Below are 17,952 nucleotides of genomic sequence, written 5' to 3'. Positions count from 1 at the left end.
GGGCTGGCAAGCGGAGCGATTGGCACACACTCGCCTTCAACCCCAAGCCCGTTGATGTCTTATCTACGCGGCCCTGCTTCTTTGAGAAGAGACCTTTCTCATCTGTGTTGAAGTAAGAAAAGGAAGAGAGAGAGAGAGAGAAAAAAACTCAGCTTCTGGAATGGCTGTTTTTGGTCATTATTAATTATTTCATGCTATTTCCGTTTCTAGGGCGGGGAGGAAGAAAAACTTTCACGTTTAATAACCCCGCCTATGAAAGACCAATTTCACCTCCATGTTCCCTGTGGTTTTTTGTTTTTAATTGAGAAGCAAGTTTTCTTTTTAGGGAAGAAAATCCTTTAAAGAAGGCCCTGTACACCTCTCTCTCTCCACCCACCCCCATCTCCTATTATTCATTTTAGTTAATGTGTCAAATTTTTTAGTATTTCTACTTCCTGCTCACAAATCAATGTTTGTGAACCACAACCCACGCATCGGCAATCAAGCTCCAAATCAGTGCACAAACCCACAGTATACCCTGTGCCTAGGCATGTACACCCTCACAGGCAAACAGGTACGCATTTACAGCGGACACCTTCACGTGGCCTGCACCCCCGTGGGCAGGCACAGACATACTTTACATGCCTGATTTACTTCTACAGCAAACCCAGAACTTGTCATTAAATTGAGCACGGCACAGGTAACATTCAAACACGATTGCCTCATGACTATATTTGCATCTATACGTGCATGTGCATGTATATCTATCTATAGATACCAGGGACGTACACTTCAAGGGGCCTTTAGCACCAAAGTAAAAGGAGCAAAGTCACCAAGAAGTCGTGAGCTGCACGGAGAACTATTCCACCCATTGCTGCTACTAAGCAGTCTGTGTGGACTCTCTCAGACAGCCAGAGACGGCACCGGGAGAACATAGGTGCTTGTGACTACCTCCCATTATGTTTTTGTTTAGTCAAATCACATTCAAACATGACAGTTGGTTATGAGCACCTCTCAGGGACCGCAGAAATAACCCAAGCAGCCTCGATTTCAAACACTGGCCTGTGGGTACCCATTCCATCCCATCAGGCCGCAGGTGGGGGGGCAGGCAGCTAGGGGCTGTTTTTCGTTAACTGAGTGAGTGCTCCTTCAGATTCCAGAATGCACAGGAATAAAAAGCTGGTTAAACGCTGATCTTTGGCAACACGGACTCTTTTTAAGGGAGAGTCTCACTAACTTTGGGTGTGCAATGGCTTTGCACTTTGGATGAACCGGGAAAGCAGACTTAACTTGACTTGCCTTCTGGTCTAACTTAGACAAGGGTGTTAACAAATGAACATTCCCAGGGACCTTTGGAAGGAATCTGATATTTTCAGTGACTCCCCCCCCTTCTTAAATCCATCACCCTCCCCAAGGTAGGAATGTTCAAATATATGAGGTATATTCCGAGATCTCACACCCGTTTCCTTCCCCCAAATCCTTGGTATGTGTTCAACAGTCTGTATACCATTAGCTACTTCTGTCTTTTAGGGAAACATGGTGAAATATATCCGAGTAGTTCGGGGTCTGATCTAAGCCCGCTGTCCCCTGGTGTGAACCAGACCTCCAGAGAAAGGAGGGTAGACATATTGGCTTGTTTTGTGGGGAACCAAATTAGGACAGACTATCCACCGATGTGCTGGCCTGTGACAACACTTTGCGCCCGCCCAAGTGAGCCATAGAACCGTCGGTCCTCTGGATGGAGTCGCAGGCCCCTTTAAGAAGACTCGGTCTTTCCCAGTGGGCTCCAGCAGCACCCGCAGCAAAAGGCAAACTTGCCGAGCTCATTGGTGGGGGTGGGAGGCCCTGGGGGGTGGGGAACGCTGTGCCGGGTGCAGCTGTGAGCGCAGCAGAGCGTGCTGCGGGCTTCTCTCCCCTTCCCCTTTCCTTAACCCTTGCGGGAGCGGAGGACCAGGAGTGTGCTGCAGCGCAGCGGCTGCGGGGCTCTGACTACCCCGGGCTCCCCAAACTTTGCGCGCAGTGTGGGCTTGACTAGACAGAGCCAGTGGGCCAGCTGGCTTGGGCAGGGCCGGACGGGGGCCCGGGGGACGGGGTGAGGGGGATGGCGTGGAGAGGAAGCCCAGGTCTCTAGCCTAAGCAGGTCTCTAGCCCAGGCGTCAGGAAGGTGGGGGTGCCGCGGCGGGAGTGAGAGGCTGGTGGGAGCTGTCCGTTCAGCACCACGGACCTGAGGCTCGGGCGCTGGGAAGGCGGAGGCGAGGCGAAGCGAGGGGAGGTGAGGCTCGGCGCCGGGCAGGGAGCTGTCCGCTCAGCACCGCGGACCTCTGCCCTCCTCGGACAGCGCCAGCCTCCGCCCCAGGACTGTCCCCTCTCCAGTTTGAGCGGAGGAGTGCGGAGCAGGCAGAGAGCCTTCCTGGGAGGCTGGGGAAGCAGCGAACACTCTTCGCAGCCACTCGCCTCCCAGCAGAGCTATTTTTTGCCATCCGCCCTCACCCCCAGCACACGCGCTCTCTCTAGCGCGCGCACACACACACAGACACACACACATACACACACATGCACGCACGCGCGCGCGCGCACATACACACGCACACGCACACCTCTCTGGATTTCTTCGCCTTGAGTCTCCCGGGGCTGTAAGAGGAGCCAGGCGCATCTCAGACCCGAGCTGGCAGCTCTCAGCTCGGGAGCCATGCCCTGCGTGGACTCTCATCTTAACCGAGCTACTGAGGAATGAGAGGAACCCAGGGGCCCTCCGGAGGCAGCAATGATGCGGACCAACCCCCTGGAACCTGCACCCTCCCGAGGGCCATAGGCCAACCAGGGAACTGGAGAGAGCTCCAGACAGGAAATCCCAGCGTTCCCCAAAGTCCCTGTGGATGCCGACCGAAGGAGACCTGACTGTTTGGAAGATCTTGTCCTAGGTTACCCGGCGGCAGAGTGATTTCTTCCCTCCCCCTCTGGCATTGAACTTCCCCTTCCACCCCCCACCCCCAGCCATTCAGAATACCATGAAGAATTATGAGGATGTGTGACAGAGGTATCCAGATGTTGATCACCACTGTGGGAGCCTTCGCAGCTTTTAGCTTAATGACCATTGCGGTGGGCACGGACTACTGGTTATATTCCAGAGGCGTGTGCAGGACTAAATCTACAAGTGATAATGAAACCAGCAGGAAGAACGAGGAAGTCATGACACACTCGGGGCTCTGGAGGACCTGCTGCCTAGAAGGTATTTACAAATTCCTCTCAATGGCGCCTAATGATTCAGTTGCTGGTATTTTGATGTTCCACTGGGGGTTTGGGAGAGGTCGAGGCAGTAAACGGGGGGGGGGGGCAGGGGGGGTGAGAGGGAAGAATGGTTCAAATTATTGCCGAGAATGTGCAGATGTCCAGACTGTTCCCAGCAAGGAGAATGCTGTGTTGTATGGGATGAAGGGTTGGATCCTGACCGTTTTGGGTATAAGCTTTCATGAGATTACATTTTGCAGCACTCTGGGCAGCTTCTGCAATTGAGAAAAGTCTTCCTACACAGAAATTCCTAAGCATATTGTTGACTGCTTTAATATCTGGCTTGAGATGGGGGTCTTTGGCTCTGCTTAAATTATATTTCAGGGTTGGGGGTAGGAGAGAGGAAGAAAGAGGGAAAGGAAGAAAGAGAGAGAGAGAGAGAGAGAGAGTCCCTGACCTAGCATGATACACTCTAAGCTATTTCCTTATTTCTCAGCATAATCTTATCAGTCTCTTCTGAGTTTGGTCTGACTAGATATTTTTATGAACTTCCATTGCCAACCTGTTCCAGACTCACGCATGTGAATCCCTACACACACACACACACACACACACACTCACACACTCACTCACACACACACATATTTTAAGAAAATTTCCTTATTAATACACATGTTGTTATTTTGGAATCAAAACAAAAGTCTTGGGATTGAGTATACACCTGTCTTCTTTCCTAAATCACCCCCCAAAACCAAAACATCGATTTCCATGATCCTTGCATCATTGATTCTCCAAGGATGGTCCCTTGTTGCTTCTAATTTTTAAAATTGTGAATGAGCTCTCAATGACAGTGGAGAGGGCTGATCGATTTTAGGATGTCCAGCTCGTGGGGAGCCTGTCTCACCATTCCACTTGCCTCCTCCACTACCAGCAGGAGTCATTCTCGTGATCACTGGGCAAAGGGCTGACAGAGAAGCAGATCAGAGCTCTCTGAGCCTAAGTGCTGAGGGGAAGGGCCTGGATGAGAGGGTTAGCAGGGGGTGTCCTTGGGCTTCTCGGGCACCTGTAAAGCTCATCAGAATGATGGGTAAGGAAGTCTGGGTTCCCTCTGTGCTCTCTCTCCCCTGCTCACCTTTGGTCCGTCATGCCTGCCTTCCCGCTGGCTGGCACTTGTCAGGGCCTCTTGAGAACTTGCACTGTTGTCTGCTGCTGAGGGAATCATACTCTGACATCACTTGCTAGTGGAATATTGCTTCACTCCCTGGCCTTCTTCCCATGTTCCGACACTCTGAACACCTACCCTCCTGGCTGTAAGACTTGACGACGCTGGAGTCTGTTTCCCATGCCAGTTTGCAACTGGTGGGAAATCCAGGTGGGAAAGGACCGCTTTGAACGGCAGGAGGATTGTTGTACATGAGGTCAGAACACCTGAGTAACGCTGCACGCTGTCTGTCTGACCTTGGCTAAGACGGTGGTGACCTTCTTCAACCCTCAGTTAATTGAATCTGGGTAACGCTTCGTTTGGAATTGATGGTCTTTCAGTGAGCCCTGTCCAAACTTCATACTGCATTCAGTGTCCTGATGGAAATTCTAGAATAATTCCTTCCTACACATTGACAAAAAGCTAACATTTGTGATCATGTGTGATTAGGAATGACGAAGTCACTTACCTTCGAGTAATTTCATAATTTGCTTCCTTACTTTGACAATAAGGAATTGAGTTATCTTTTGCAAAGCTGTGATTTTTGTGAATGTGTTGATGCCTACATGATTTTAGGGATGGGATAAAAATTCTGAGACTCCTACCCATGTCTACATAGGAAGAGTAGACCATGTTTCAGTTGTTTTTGATTCTTCTGTCTCTTGGAACTAGACCTTGGAATGCACAATGAAACACCAATTGTAGCTTCCCTTTTCAGGACCTAAGATTCCTGAAGCCTTAGCATTTCTCCACCGATGGTTTCTTTTTCTCCAACATCATGTCCTATGCCCACAAGTGTGTACAGGAGTGGGAGCCCCACGCAGGCCTTCTGTGAGAAGTCAGGATTAGAATCAAGTAGGAGCTGAATGAATCTGAGATATGTTCATGGTCAGGTGAATTCTTCAGAGAAACTTTGTTGCCATTTCCATGCAATTCAGTCTGGCTCCTTTTATTTTGTTGTTGTTGTTTACCTTTTTGAAGTATTAAATACAGTAAGATACATAAACTTTAATGACTCATAATAAAATTTTAGCTATGTGTCCACCCACATGACTAACATCTAGATGGGCCTGGCTGAAACTGAAGCCAAGATTTTTCTTCATGGACTGACTACATCAGATGCCCAAGGAATTTGCCAAGCGCCGCTGATTTCTGCATGGGCAGAAGCATGCAATAGACAGACCCATGCTCGGATGGAGTGAAGGTGGACAACCATCTCCTGTTCAGTGTCTCCTCTCTCCCAGAGCCTCAACACCCTCATTTGCTTTTCTGGTCCGTTAAGTGTCAAAAGATAACTAGGGGTTTGGGGTGGAGGTCTTGAACCTTCTTTTTTTAGATATCAAATTAGAAGGATCAGTTCATCGTTACTTTTTTTTTAAGAACCATGAGCGAATGTAGCCATTTTTTTCCCCCCAGAAGAAGAGAAGGCTCAGCAGGAATATGACAGCTGTCTGAAAATATCTGAGGAGCTGTCATGTGAGAAAGAGATTTGAAATGTTTTGTGTAGCCCCAAGGGGGTTAGAAGTGGGAGGTAAGGGTAAACAGGTTTTACCTCAATATAAAAATGGATCCAGTGTAGAATGGGAAGCTTTAAGAGGTGATGAGCTCCCCACCACCAAACCTATTCAAGTATAAGAAAGATAATCAAATACATCAACTGCTCCCAAATGTGGTTAGTCATCAGAATCTCTCTCTCTCTCTCTCTCTCTCTCTCTCTCTCTCTCTCTCACACACACACACACACACACACACACACACACACACAAAAGGGCTTTAAATAATAGATCCTCGGGCCCCATGACTAGATTCTCTGCTTCTGTAGGTCTGCAGTGGATCACTGGAGTCTGAATTTTCTAAAAATTCCTCCAAGCACTTATGACAGTACCGCCAACACGTGCTGAGCATTTGCCGTGGGCTCAGGAATGACAAGGTGTGTTAGGAGGGATCTCATCTCAGCAAGAGAAGCAGTGAGTTTCCAGTTTCCATCCCTATCACTCACCAGAATGTCATTTCTGTGAACACTGACTCGGGGCTAGGACTGTTCTAAGACTTGTAAAATACTGACTTGCATCGTCAGGCGCTCAGTGGTAGAGGTATGGTTATCGTCCTGATCTTGCAGCTGAGGAAACTGAGGCTGGAGACATTGTATCCTCCCCACGTTCCCGCAATGAGCAGTTAGTTCACCAAAGCCTGGTTGCTTCTGAGAGCATTTGCTGGAGAACACGAACTCCAGCTCTGGTGGAGAGGCTGCTGCTGGGACAGACACGGGCCTGTGAGAATGCCCAGAGGCCTGGGGGTCTCCATGTCCGGTGCTCCTGACCCCGGGGCGCGCGGCACGCCTGTGCAGCGTCGGCAGGGGCACGGGCGCCACCAGACAGGCGCAAACTCGGAGGCAGCAAAGGACATGCTTTGAGGGGAAAAAAAAACCAACCCACCTATGTAGAGACACCCACACTGAGAAACCACAACGAAGAATGCCTGACTCATTATCGGGGGGGGCAGGCAAGGCATTGGCAGTGTGGTGCCCCAGCCTTGGGGGTTCTCGGTGGCAGCCCGTGACTCTGAATGACAGCATGTTTGATGTGTGGTGTCTCATTAGGAAAAACTCTCGAAGTCCTGGAGACAGTCAGAGCGATGCGTTTAGAAAGCGGAAGGACCTCGGTGGGGAGGACCACCGAGCGGCTAATCACGTGCCCCTCACGGGCAGTTACGTGGACTGCGCGTGTTTTCTCCTTGTTCGGACCTCAGTCTACCCGAATCTAAAATGAGAGCTTCAGATGAGATCAGGGAGTCCCAAGCCTAGATTTCCACGCGGTTGTGGACTAGGCAGGTAATGGCAAGAGCGAGGAAAGCGCTTCACAGTTCTCTGGACTCAGCGTTACGGGACAGGAGAGCAGCATGGCATTCAAGAAGATGGAGGGTGGAGGCGGCGTGGTGGATAGAGCATTGGCCTGGAATGCAGAGGGCCCAGGTTCAAGTCCCCGGGGTCTCTGGCTGGAGCCATGGAATCATAGACATGACCCCATGGTCGCTGGCTTGAGCCCAAGGTCACTGGCTTGAGCCCAAGGTCGCTGGCTTGAGCCCATGGTCGCTGGCTTGAGCCCAAGGTCACTGGCTTGAGCAAGGGGTCACTCACTCTGCTGTAGCCCCCTAGTCAAGGAACATATGAGAAAGGGATCAATGAACAACTAAGGTGCAGCAATGAAGAATTGACGCTTCTCATCTCTCTCCCTTCCTGTCTGTCTGTCTGTCTGTCTGTCTCTCTCTCTCTGTCTCTGTCTCTCTCTCTTTTTGTCTTGCAAAAGATAAAAAAAAGTACGGTAATTAAAATTTTGTCTCAGTGTGGGGACAATATAGAATGCTGGGGACTGTGGCAAATTAGTGAGCACAAATCCATCTGAGGGACAATTAGTACTTAGCTTAACTTGATTTTTCCCCTGGGGCAGTGTGTACCAATTTGGCCCAATATTCCAAGTTTTAAAATGCCAGATATAAAAATCTCTTGATTTTTCAAAACATGGGCAACTAATTCAACTTTTTAAAAACATGGTGTCAGCCAAATCAAACTCGCCTTGTAATTGAATTTGGGCCATGGCTGCCAGTTTTGAGCCCTGGAAATGATCTGAAAGGTCCTTTTTCATTCGAATTTCTTTATATTTTCACATTTGATTACCGAATTCCTCTTCATCGGTCAATAATCACTTTTTAAATTCACTAAAAATCCCTAAAAAAGGGGGAGAAAAAAGCCCCCAGCTCATTTAGGATTTTAGGACAGGAAAATAATTAAAATTATGGAAAAGAGTTTCAATACATTGCTATTTCTGCTCCAGATGGTCCTGGGTGACATCAAACATCTGGCTGAAAACTGAAAAAGAAAAAAAAAAAATTAGCCAGTCATGAGAAGTTCCTCCATATTTCCAAATCTCCAGATGGTTGACTTTTTCAGCCAGATGGGCTTCCAGCTTTATTGATGTGATCAGAAGCCTTCCGGGGGAAAAGCTGCAAAGAGGAGGTGAGGACCGCGGGTAGAGAAGGACACAATGCCAACTGAGCGGCTTCCTGCGTCCCGCCCAGCGCTAGGGGACTTTCTCCTGCATGGGCCCCTGCGTTTCCTCCCTCTTACCTCCCCTGGTAGAATCCAAACTCCGTCAGGATGGAGATCCTGGCCTGCTGGCAGCACGAGTTTCAAAACAGCGCCAAGTGGTCATTCTACCGCCCGCTGCCCTAGCTCTAACGCGGCCCGTCCCCTTGGAAATGGGTGCAGAACGCCTCAGGACTCTCCTCCTTTCCTCCTGACGTTCCCCCTGTCCCTTCCCCCTGCGCTGTTCCTCCTTATCCCTCAAAGCCCAAGGGGCAGACAGAAGAGAGAAGTGGGCTGGAGCCTCAAGGCAGGGTCGCGGGGAGTGACCTTGACTGTGTCTGTCCGGGAAGCAGGTCAGGATTGGGGCGGTGATGGGATGGGGTAAGGGTGTGAGTCTGACTAGCATTCATCCAACACGTGTCTATATAGCCATGTAAGTTATGAAGATGTTAAAATATTTCCTTACCTGTTGGTGAACACTTCCTGGCCCAAGTCTCTTCCCCACCCCACCCCCCGCCCAAACCCTGCTTTCCACAGGGCCGTTCGCCCCCTTCCTGGAAGGGTTTCCCTCTGTAAGACCCCTCACATAAATGGTTAAGAGCTGGCCCAGCAAGGCCGCGAGGACCCGGCTCTCCGGCTTGTGTCTGACTGCTGTTGACATATTTTGAATCTTGCCTCTAGACGCGTCACCGCTGGTAGAAAGGACCGAGGCCTCTTCTTTCTGCCTCCAACCCAGCCCCCCTAACGTCTGACTCTAAGACTCTACCCGTCGCAGGGAGCGGAGGGCTTAAAAATACTTCTGTAAAGTTGTGTCTTCTGGATTAGATAGAATAGAGACAAGTGATTCACATCCCATGGCTGGGTAACCGGTGTTGGGTGACCAGCGGGCATCGTGAAAAAATAAAACCAGAAGTTGGGGCAAAAAAATGATGATCATGTGTCCTTTTGACGTTCTCACAGAGCGATGTCTAACCAGCTTATTTAAGGGGCGGGGAGGTCTTCTGATTCTGTCGGGAAATGGAACTTGGCCCGATGTAGCTCTGACTCTGACTGCAAGCCCAGATGGGGAGTTCTACCGTTGACTTGTAGAAAGCTTCAGAGAAGGCACATACATTTTTTTTTGTTGTTGTTGGTGTTGTTCCGTAGAGATGCAGATGATTTCCTCCCATTAGGGGAGAGACACGCAAACGTTGTGGATTTATTGCCTACCCTCTAAGACATTCATCAGTTTTCTATCTAACTGAACGATCTCACTTCAGGATACTTTCACTGAAAAAGATAAATGACATCCTCTTCGGAAGCGGCTTGGTCATTCTGCTGGCTGCTTCACTTTTGACGCGCTGGGTAAAACCTGACCCGAATTCCTTGCGTATTTTCAGAGGAGGGTGTTTCTGACCACTTGAGAACTATATAGATTCTGGCCCGCGGCGGTACCCCCACCGTCTCCCGGTCAGAGAGAAGCCTGCCGATCACCCGTGCTGCTCTCTCCCCACGGCCTGGCCACGGCCCACACTTTCGGTGTCGGAGCAAAGGGACCTTTAATAATTTATGAGAAACAACGGGGAGTATCGGACAGCAGGGGCTTTGCGGTCAGGTCGACAGGACTTCTTACCTGGGTCCGCCCCTTCTCTCGCCGTGAGACCTTGGGGGCTGGTTGACCTCTAAGCAGAAGGGTCCTCACCCGTCAGCTACAAAGACATGAGCGCCGCCAGGCTTTCCGGCTTCGTTCTCTTTGTGGTCCCCGCGTCCCTTCGCGCCTCTGCGTAAGTGGTTGACCGGCAGCCTTGATTCTCGCGGTGTAGACAGTATCTGTTTGCTAAGAGGAATGATGTAGCTTTCTTAGACCGCGATCCTCCCCTCCCCCGCCCCATGCTTCTAGTTCCTCCATGGCTCCGAGAAGAATTGTTCATCCGGACGGAGGTGCCCGGGCAAACAAAGAGACCGGCCTGCCATTCGTGGTCTGGACACTTGTTAGCACCGCCGGTCATCTGCGCGTGCGCCTACTTCAGCAAGGAAGTTAGGGAAACGGCGGGGCCGGAGGGAGACTGGGAACGACGCCGTCTGTTTGGGGTGAGGAGGTCCTGTGGGTTTAGTGGATCCTGTGGTGGGTAGCTGAGCCTGAGCCACGGCGTCAGCATCCCGCCCAGCAGGGCAGCCCGCGAGGCAAGAAGACCCTAGCCAGGGCTGCGTGATGTTTTAAGGGGACACTGCCTTGTCCAGGATGGCCAGGCTTTAGGGGTCGACCAGGGGCTGGCCGAGGGTCATCCCGTGCTCCGCTCCCCAAACCCTGCCCCTTAGTCTAGAACTGAGTCTATCCAAAGAGGGGAGGGCCTTCTAAAGATGTTCATGGGGCAGGCTGAGCCGCAGGGGGCCATGAGCTGCTAGTGGCAGGAGCCAGTGGAGGGTGGGTAGGGCTGGACCAGACTCAGGAAGCCCATGTCGAAGAAGGAAGGGGCCGTGGAAAGCCCCCACCCCTAGGGCCCTCCAGTAACCGATGTCTCCACAGACGGTCAGCCGGTAGAGCCCTGCTACGCTGAGTCCTGCCCGTCAGTGACGGCTGCAGAAGCAATAACAGTGGACACCAGAGCTCGGTACCCTCACCAGCCAGTTGGCCCTGTGGCCTTTTCTTCCATTCCTGCTCCCGGCTGCAGCTCACTGAAGGTGCTCGGATCGAAACAAGGGTGGGAGGTGGGGGGGAATCGGGGCTATAACTTTGCAGTCAGATACACAACTGGAAATGTTAACAACCAAAACTGACTGGAACGTTCTGGAACCTGCCCAAAGTATCATCAAAGAAATGAGGGCCCGGATATCAACTGCTGAAAGATCAAAGAGTGACACCTTGATACTCCACTGATCGGAGACTCGTCAAAGAAACAGGGTGGGTTAGACACCACATCAGGCTTCTGTCTCTAAAATTCTAGACATTTAAGAGTCAATGTTGTACAGAATGTGAGACATGACTCTCTGGGTTTGGCAACCTGCAGCCCATCGGCCAATGTCCAGTGCACGGCCTATTTTTGTACAGCCCGCAGGCTGAGAATATTTGGTACATTTCTAAATGGTAATAAAATAAAATAAAATAAAATAATTTAAATAATATCAGATAATAATTTCACAACACATAAAAATAAGACTTGAATTTTAGCATCTATGATTTTGAATGTTGCCAGTAAAGAATGTGTGGAAATACACACACACACACACACATATGTATATATGTATATATATATATATATATGTATATATATATCTACATAGGTATATATACCTACATGGTATCCTCAATTCTGCTGTCTAGCTTGCAAAGCCTATAATGGTCACAGGACAAGTGAAGTTCCCTGCCCCCTGCCCCATCTCACTGAACAGGTGGGTAGAGACCTAGAATAACAGTTGACCTCTGGAAGGTGCCATTTGTCCTCTTCAAGAGCATCGAGAAAGGCCGTCCAATTGCTTGTCTTGTTCTTGTGCTGTTGGCTGTCATCGTGGATCCATCATCTGATCGGGTTTTCCGTTGGGCCCTCTTTTCTCTCCTGGGGGGCTCTCACTTAGCTCTCCTGAGACATGGAGAGGGTTAAGACTGTCCACGAGACAGACCCTCCCCTCGCAGGGTCCCCAGGAAAAAGGGCAGCCCCAGCTCGAGGACACAGGAACTAAATATTCATTGGGACTGGCAAGAGAAGAAAGCTTTTTTTTTGGGGGGGGAGGGGGTCCATGTTTTGATCTCAATAAAAAGAAATGACCCTCGAGAGAGACGGGGGGTGGGGAGGGAGGCAGACTCAGTCAGGCACCGTCATTGGGTGGGTGAGGGTGACAAGATGGAGGACCACACAGGCAGCTGGTCTGGGGACTCTACATAGAGGCCTGCCTTCATGTAGCTCCATTAATAAGGTTTGGGACGCTCATGAAACTTCAAGAAACATGCGTGCATGTGCGCTACTATGGCGGGAGTGTCATACTCCAAAAACAAACAAACAAAAAAAACAAAAAAGGGTTAAGAATTACAGATATAGAGCTTAGGATGCAGGGGAAACCTGAAATGACACTTAGGGGGTGATTGAAGACAGGAAGGTGCAGAAGGAGTGTCAGAGAAAACCCAGTGTGTACAAGGCAGGGAGGGGCGTGGCCAAAACCCTAGAAGCCTCGACACTCGTGGTGCCAGAAGCAGGGCTGCTGGTCTGGTGGAAACTGAGAAAAGGCAGAAGTGAGTGAGCAGAAGGAGAATTCAGGATTTGGCTAGCATGTTGGGAGGGGGGGGTCGACTGAGGCTTGCCCCTGAGCGATGCAGATGAGCAGCAGAGTCTAGATTAGAAACCCTCCCGGCCAGGCGGGAGACACCCCTGCAGACTACCTCCTAGGTCTGCAGGAGGAGGCCGCCTCCAGCGTAGGTCTGCGCGAGGAGGCCGCCTCCAGCGTAGGTCTGCAGGAGGAGCCCGCCTCCAGCGTAGGTCTGCAGGAGGAGCCCCCCCAGCGTAGGTCTGCACGTAGGTCTGCACGAGGAGCCCGCCTCCAGCGTAGGTCTGCAGGAGGAGCCCCCCCAGCGTAGGTCTGCACGTAGGTCTGCAGGAGGAGCCCGCCTCCAGCGTAGGTCTGCAGGAGGAGCCCCCCCAGCGTAGGTCTGCACGTAGGTCTGCAGGAGGAGCCCGCCTCCAGCGTAGGTCTGCACGAGGAGCCCGCCTCCAGCGTAGGTCTGCACGAGGAGCCCGCTTACAGCGTAGGTCTGCCCTCCTTCTGGGGACAGTGAGCAGCTGCGACACCCATGTGGACCCTCACGTCTGCTTCCGAAGAAGCTGTAGAAGGAGAGGGTGGGCTGCGAGCATCCCAGAAAGAGGTGACAAGGACGTAGTGCAAAGAAGAAGAGGCTGACACTTAAGGAGCACCTTTTCTGAGCCCAGCTGTCATCATCATCGGGGCGGGCGGAGGCTGCCCATTTCCAGGCAAAATCCTGAGTCTTTACTGACATGTGCAGCACAGGTATCGTGTGCCAGGCGCTGTGCCCAGTAAGCCTTGACCGGTCGTATTCAACCCTCGTGATTTATCAGGAGGTAGGCACTTCTGTCGTCCCCTCCACCACAGATGAGGAAACAGGGACCCAGAGAGGTGCACGGTTAGTAAGAGACGGAGCTGGGATTCCACTCCTACCTGTGCTGCCCTTCGACACTGTACTCCACGTCCTTGGATAAAAAGATCCAGTGGAACCTCTTAATGGTCCTGCATGCTGCTTGTGGGCCTGCTCCCCCCAATGCGGAGACCGAGGCCCAGAGAAGTCAAGTCACCCGGGCACCATCTGCTGGGTGGTGGCAGTGCTGGGACCTGGGCCAAGAGCTTCACCCTAACTGCCACACCCAGTCCCCAGGCCTGGTGGGCTGGCTCTTCTTCAACCCGCCCACTCCTGTGTCAGAGTTTACTGTCAATCACTGGCTCCGAACCAATCAACAACTAGAAATACTGCACTAATAATAAAAATAATAATAATAATAATCCCAACTGTTGCCAATTTTTATTCTAAATCCAGAAAGCAAGGTCAGGGAAAAGCAATGGTAAAAACTAACAAGATGTAGATATTGTAGCACTCAGCTGCAACAAACAAACAAAAGTACCATCTCTGGAGATCAAATATAAACTAAAAAAAAAAAAAAAGAATGCAACAGCAATCATTAGAATTGAGAAGTTTCTTTCTCAAAGAATCTGTCTGGATGTGGGAGAGCACACTGTTGGAGATTCTGGCAAATTCTACATTGAAAATGGGGAACTTGCTGCCCCACTCCCTGCGGACTGAACTTGGCCACATGGTTTATTGCAGGGGTCCCCAAACTACAGCCGGCAGGCCGCGTGCAGCCCCCTGAGGCCATTTATCCACCCCCGCCACACTTCTTGAAGGGACACCTCTTTCACTGGTGGTCAGTGAGAGGAGCACAGGATGCGGATGCGCAAAGCACGGCGTCGCTCATGTACAGTACTACTTCCGGTGATGCGGGACACACACGTCATGGCTCCGGAAGCGCGTCATATCACTTGCTATGGCTAGCAGTGACAAATATGGAACCGGACATTGACCATCTTATTAGCCAAAAGCAGGCCCATAGTTCCCATTGAAATACTGGTCAGTTTGTTGATTTAAATTTACTTGTTCTTTATTTTAAATATTGTATTTGTTCCCGTTTTGTTTTTTTACTTTAAAATAAGATATGTGTAGTATGCATAGGGATTTGTTCATAGTTGTTTTTTTTTATAGTCTGGCCTTCCCACGGTCTGAGGGACAGTGAACTGACCCCCTGTGTAAAGTTTGGGGACCCCTGGTTTATTGGATTTCTTTGTGTTAGACTGTGTGTCAGGCGGGAGTCAGGACTCCTGGTTGTAACTCTGTGACTCAGGGATCTGCTACCTGATCCTCACGCAAAGCTCAGAGAGCCAGCGCCGTCTCTGAAGACCACCAGGCACCCGCCAGACCTGCAGTAGACCGGAGGACCCACCAGGCCTAGTTCTTAGTGGCCTCCGGCCTGAGTCATCCACAAATTGGGGCAGGCGAGGCCCGACACCATCAGTCCACCTTGGAATCTGCATTTTGTAGAGAAGTATTATTAAATGCCTTTCCGTCAGCGAACTACTCTTCATTGACCACATTTTTCTGAACCGCCAGCCAAAACCAGAGCCTGCTGTATAGTAGTAGATGCGCAAAGGATAGACACTGAATTTGTCGCCTGGGGTGATCCAATCGCCTTGAGCTGCTCCCAGGAACCCGTACTGATCTCCAACAATTGCTCTCCTGCTCTTAAGGGCTTACACACCACCTTTGAAGAGCATCCTCCGACCCCTGCCACAACGGTTGGAAACTACAGCAGGAGCCTGTAGTTCGAAGTGGTCTAACTACACAGTCTTGAAAATATCCCAGGTTCGATTCCTGGTCCCGGCACATAGGAGAAGTGCCCATCTGCTTCTTTACTTCTCCCCCTCCTCCCTCTCTCTCTCTCTCTCTCTCTCTTCCTCCTCCCCCCCCCACAGCCATGGCTCGAATGATTTGAACAAGATGGCCCTGATCATTGAGGATGGCTCCACGGCCTCGCCTCAGGCACTAAAATAGCTCAGTTGCTGAGCAGTGGTCCCAGATGAGCAGAGCATCAGCCCCAGACGGGGGTTGCCAGGTGGATTCTGGTCAGGGCGCATGTGGGAGTCTGTCCTTCTGCCTCCTTGCCTCTCATTTAAAAATAAAAATAAAGAAAACATCAACAGTATTTCCTCATCCCTTATTTTCCATCTTTTCCTCAAAGATTATCCAGAGTATTTCCCGATCTCACTTAAAAATTCCCTCCATACCTCCATCCCCCGATGCCCACTTGGGGAAGGGAAGAAGAAAGTACCTGTTGTGTGGACACATTGTGCTCACGTCCGGCAGACCCTGTCTCTGTTCTTTGGGCTTCAGATTCTATAGCTATTTAGTTGCCTCGTGTTTAGGAAGCAGAACCTCGCCCTTCTGTATTTTCCAGCGTGCGTGATTCAGCGTCACGTAGAGCCCGCCTGGAACTGCAGCGCCCGCCTGTTCCATGAAAGCAATTCAGAAAATCACGGGTGTCTTCCATCTCCTCATCTATGATGAAATCCTACTGTCAACTGTGGAAGTTGGTTTTGGCACGGAGCGGTTAATGTAGGTGCATATTTCTGGCAACTCATTTTCACCCTCAGCCAATTACAGGACGGCAGAGCCAATGAACTGTTTATCAGCTTGAAATGCCTTAAAATACGGACTCGTGAGTAGTACCTGCCGGTGTTTCAAAATACGGCTTTTCACAAAAGACACACCTGGCTCGCAGTCAAAGGGCTCTAGGTGTTTAGAGAGAGAGGAAAAAAAATAGATCAAATCAGGAGGGAAGGATGTTAATCTGAGTCAGTGCTGCCGCAGAGCATCCTAATTGCTCCTTCCTGCTTCCTCACTCTGTGGTGAGTGAAGGATGAGCTTCCAAGCCGTGGGAAGGTGGCTTCCAAGAGATAACGAAGGTCTGAACCAAAGGAAATTCGGTCCCAGCCGTTCCCCAAAGACAATTATCCAGTTACGAGTCCCCGGGGCTCGGCTGCAGTGACTTTCCATTGGCTTAGGAGATGGAGAGCGCCCTGGACTGGCCGCAGACCGTCCTACAGCGGGGGAGATGGGCCGAGTGAGAAGGAGGGTGAAATGGTAAATAGTGTGGTCAAGGCAGAGTTCCCTGAGCACGTGACTTTAACCCCAAATATGAAGGAGGTGAGGAAGCAAGCCAGGTGGCCCTCGGGGGGAAGAGCGCTCCAGGCGGAAGGGACAGTGAGTGCAAAGGCCCAGGGGTAGGGCTGTGCCTGGGGTGTTCAGCAGCAAGGAGGCCAAGGTGGTGGAAGAGGAGGAAGGAGGTCAGGCCTGGAGGCTCACCCGCGGGTGCTGGGCCAGGGTGGGCACGGTCTTGAAGGAGGTCGTGAGGACTTGGACTCGGTGCCCAGCAGTCACAGGTTTTCGAGTTTGCCATGACGGAGGCCTCTCCTCACCTGCGTTATCTGCTGCTTGGCGGAAGGAGCGCTTTGTCCTGTGATGTCCCTTGCTCCCCGAGGCAAGGTGGTCAGCTCTCCGCCGGCCTCACCCTTGCCCTTCTCTGAGACTGGGCCCAGCGGAGGAGCGCCCTCCCTCCAGCACGGCTGTCTTCTCCCCTGAAGACAAGCCCGGACCGTGTTTAGGAGTGTATTTCTCATTGGGGGGGGGGGGTTAAAAATGGCAACAATGTAGAAATTCTAATGCTTACTGAATCTTAGAGCCATTGTCCCGCTGAACAGTTCCTCCCTGACTCACAGGCTCCCACCCTTCACGGGCCGAGCGGGCATCTTTTCCATGCTGGTCCCCCCGGCCCAGCTCGGAGACCCTTAGGAGGCGAGAAGTGAGTGGTCCGCATTTGGAGGGACATTCAGCCTGTGTCACCTGCTCTATAAGTACTTTCCCCCCCTTATGTCAAAGAGATTTATTTGGGGGTTGCAAGTTTTATTCCCACATGCTAGAATTAAATCTGGGGCACAATTCCTAGCTCTTACCAGAGATCAATGACATCTTTCTTTCTTTCTTTCTTTTTTTTTTATTTAATGAGAAGAGGGGAGGCAGAGAGACAGATTCCCACATGCGCCCCAACCAGGATCCACCCAGCAGACCCACTAGGGGATGATGCTTTGCCCATCTGGGACATTGCTCTGTTGCTCAGCAACTGAGCTATTCTTAGCACCTGAGGCAGAGGCTGTGGAGTCATCCTCAGGGCCCAGGGCGAACTTGTTCCAATGGAGCCATGGCTGCAGGAGGGAAAGAGAGAGAGAGAGAGAGAGAGAGAGAGAAACGAGAGGGAGAAGAGTGGAAAAGCAGATGGGTGCTTCTCTTGTGTGCCCTGACAGGGAATTGAACTGGGGATATCCACACACTGGCCAGAGCTCTACCACTGAACCAGCTGGCTAGGGCCCCCATGACTTC

The 17,952-nt window shown here is 51.1% G+C and overlaps 1 protein-coding gene across 1 annotated transcript in view; it reads left to right on the top strand.

The window, feature by feature from the left end:
- The first annotated feature begins 2,485 nt into the window (after window positions 1-2,485).
- The window catches only part of CACNG3 (calcium voltage-gated channel auxiliary subunit gamma 3), a 93,941-nt gene continuing 78,474 nt past the window's right edge, over window positions 2,486-17,952 (top strand). Inside the window, exon 1 of the mRNA XM_066275845.1 lies at window positions 2,486-3,208. Coding sequence (XP_066131942.1) covers window positions 2,998-3,208 — 211 coding nt within the window. The 5' untranslated portion in view covers window positions 2,486-2,997. The remainder of the gene's footprint in view (window positions 3,209-17,952) is intronic.

Source organism: Saccopteryx bilineata, chromosome 4, assembly GCF_036850765.1.
Source record: "Saccopteryx bilineata isolate mSacBil1 chromosome 4, mSacBil1_pri_phased_curated, whole genome shotgun sequence".
Lineage (NCBI taxonomy): Eukaryota > Metazoa > Chordata > Mammalia > Chiroptera > Emballonuridae > Saccopteryx > Saccopteryx bilineata.
The sequence above is the reverse complement of the archived record's forward strand: the minus strand, read 5'-3'. Positions and strand labels throughout refer to the sequence as shown.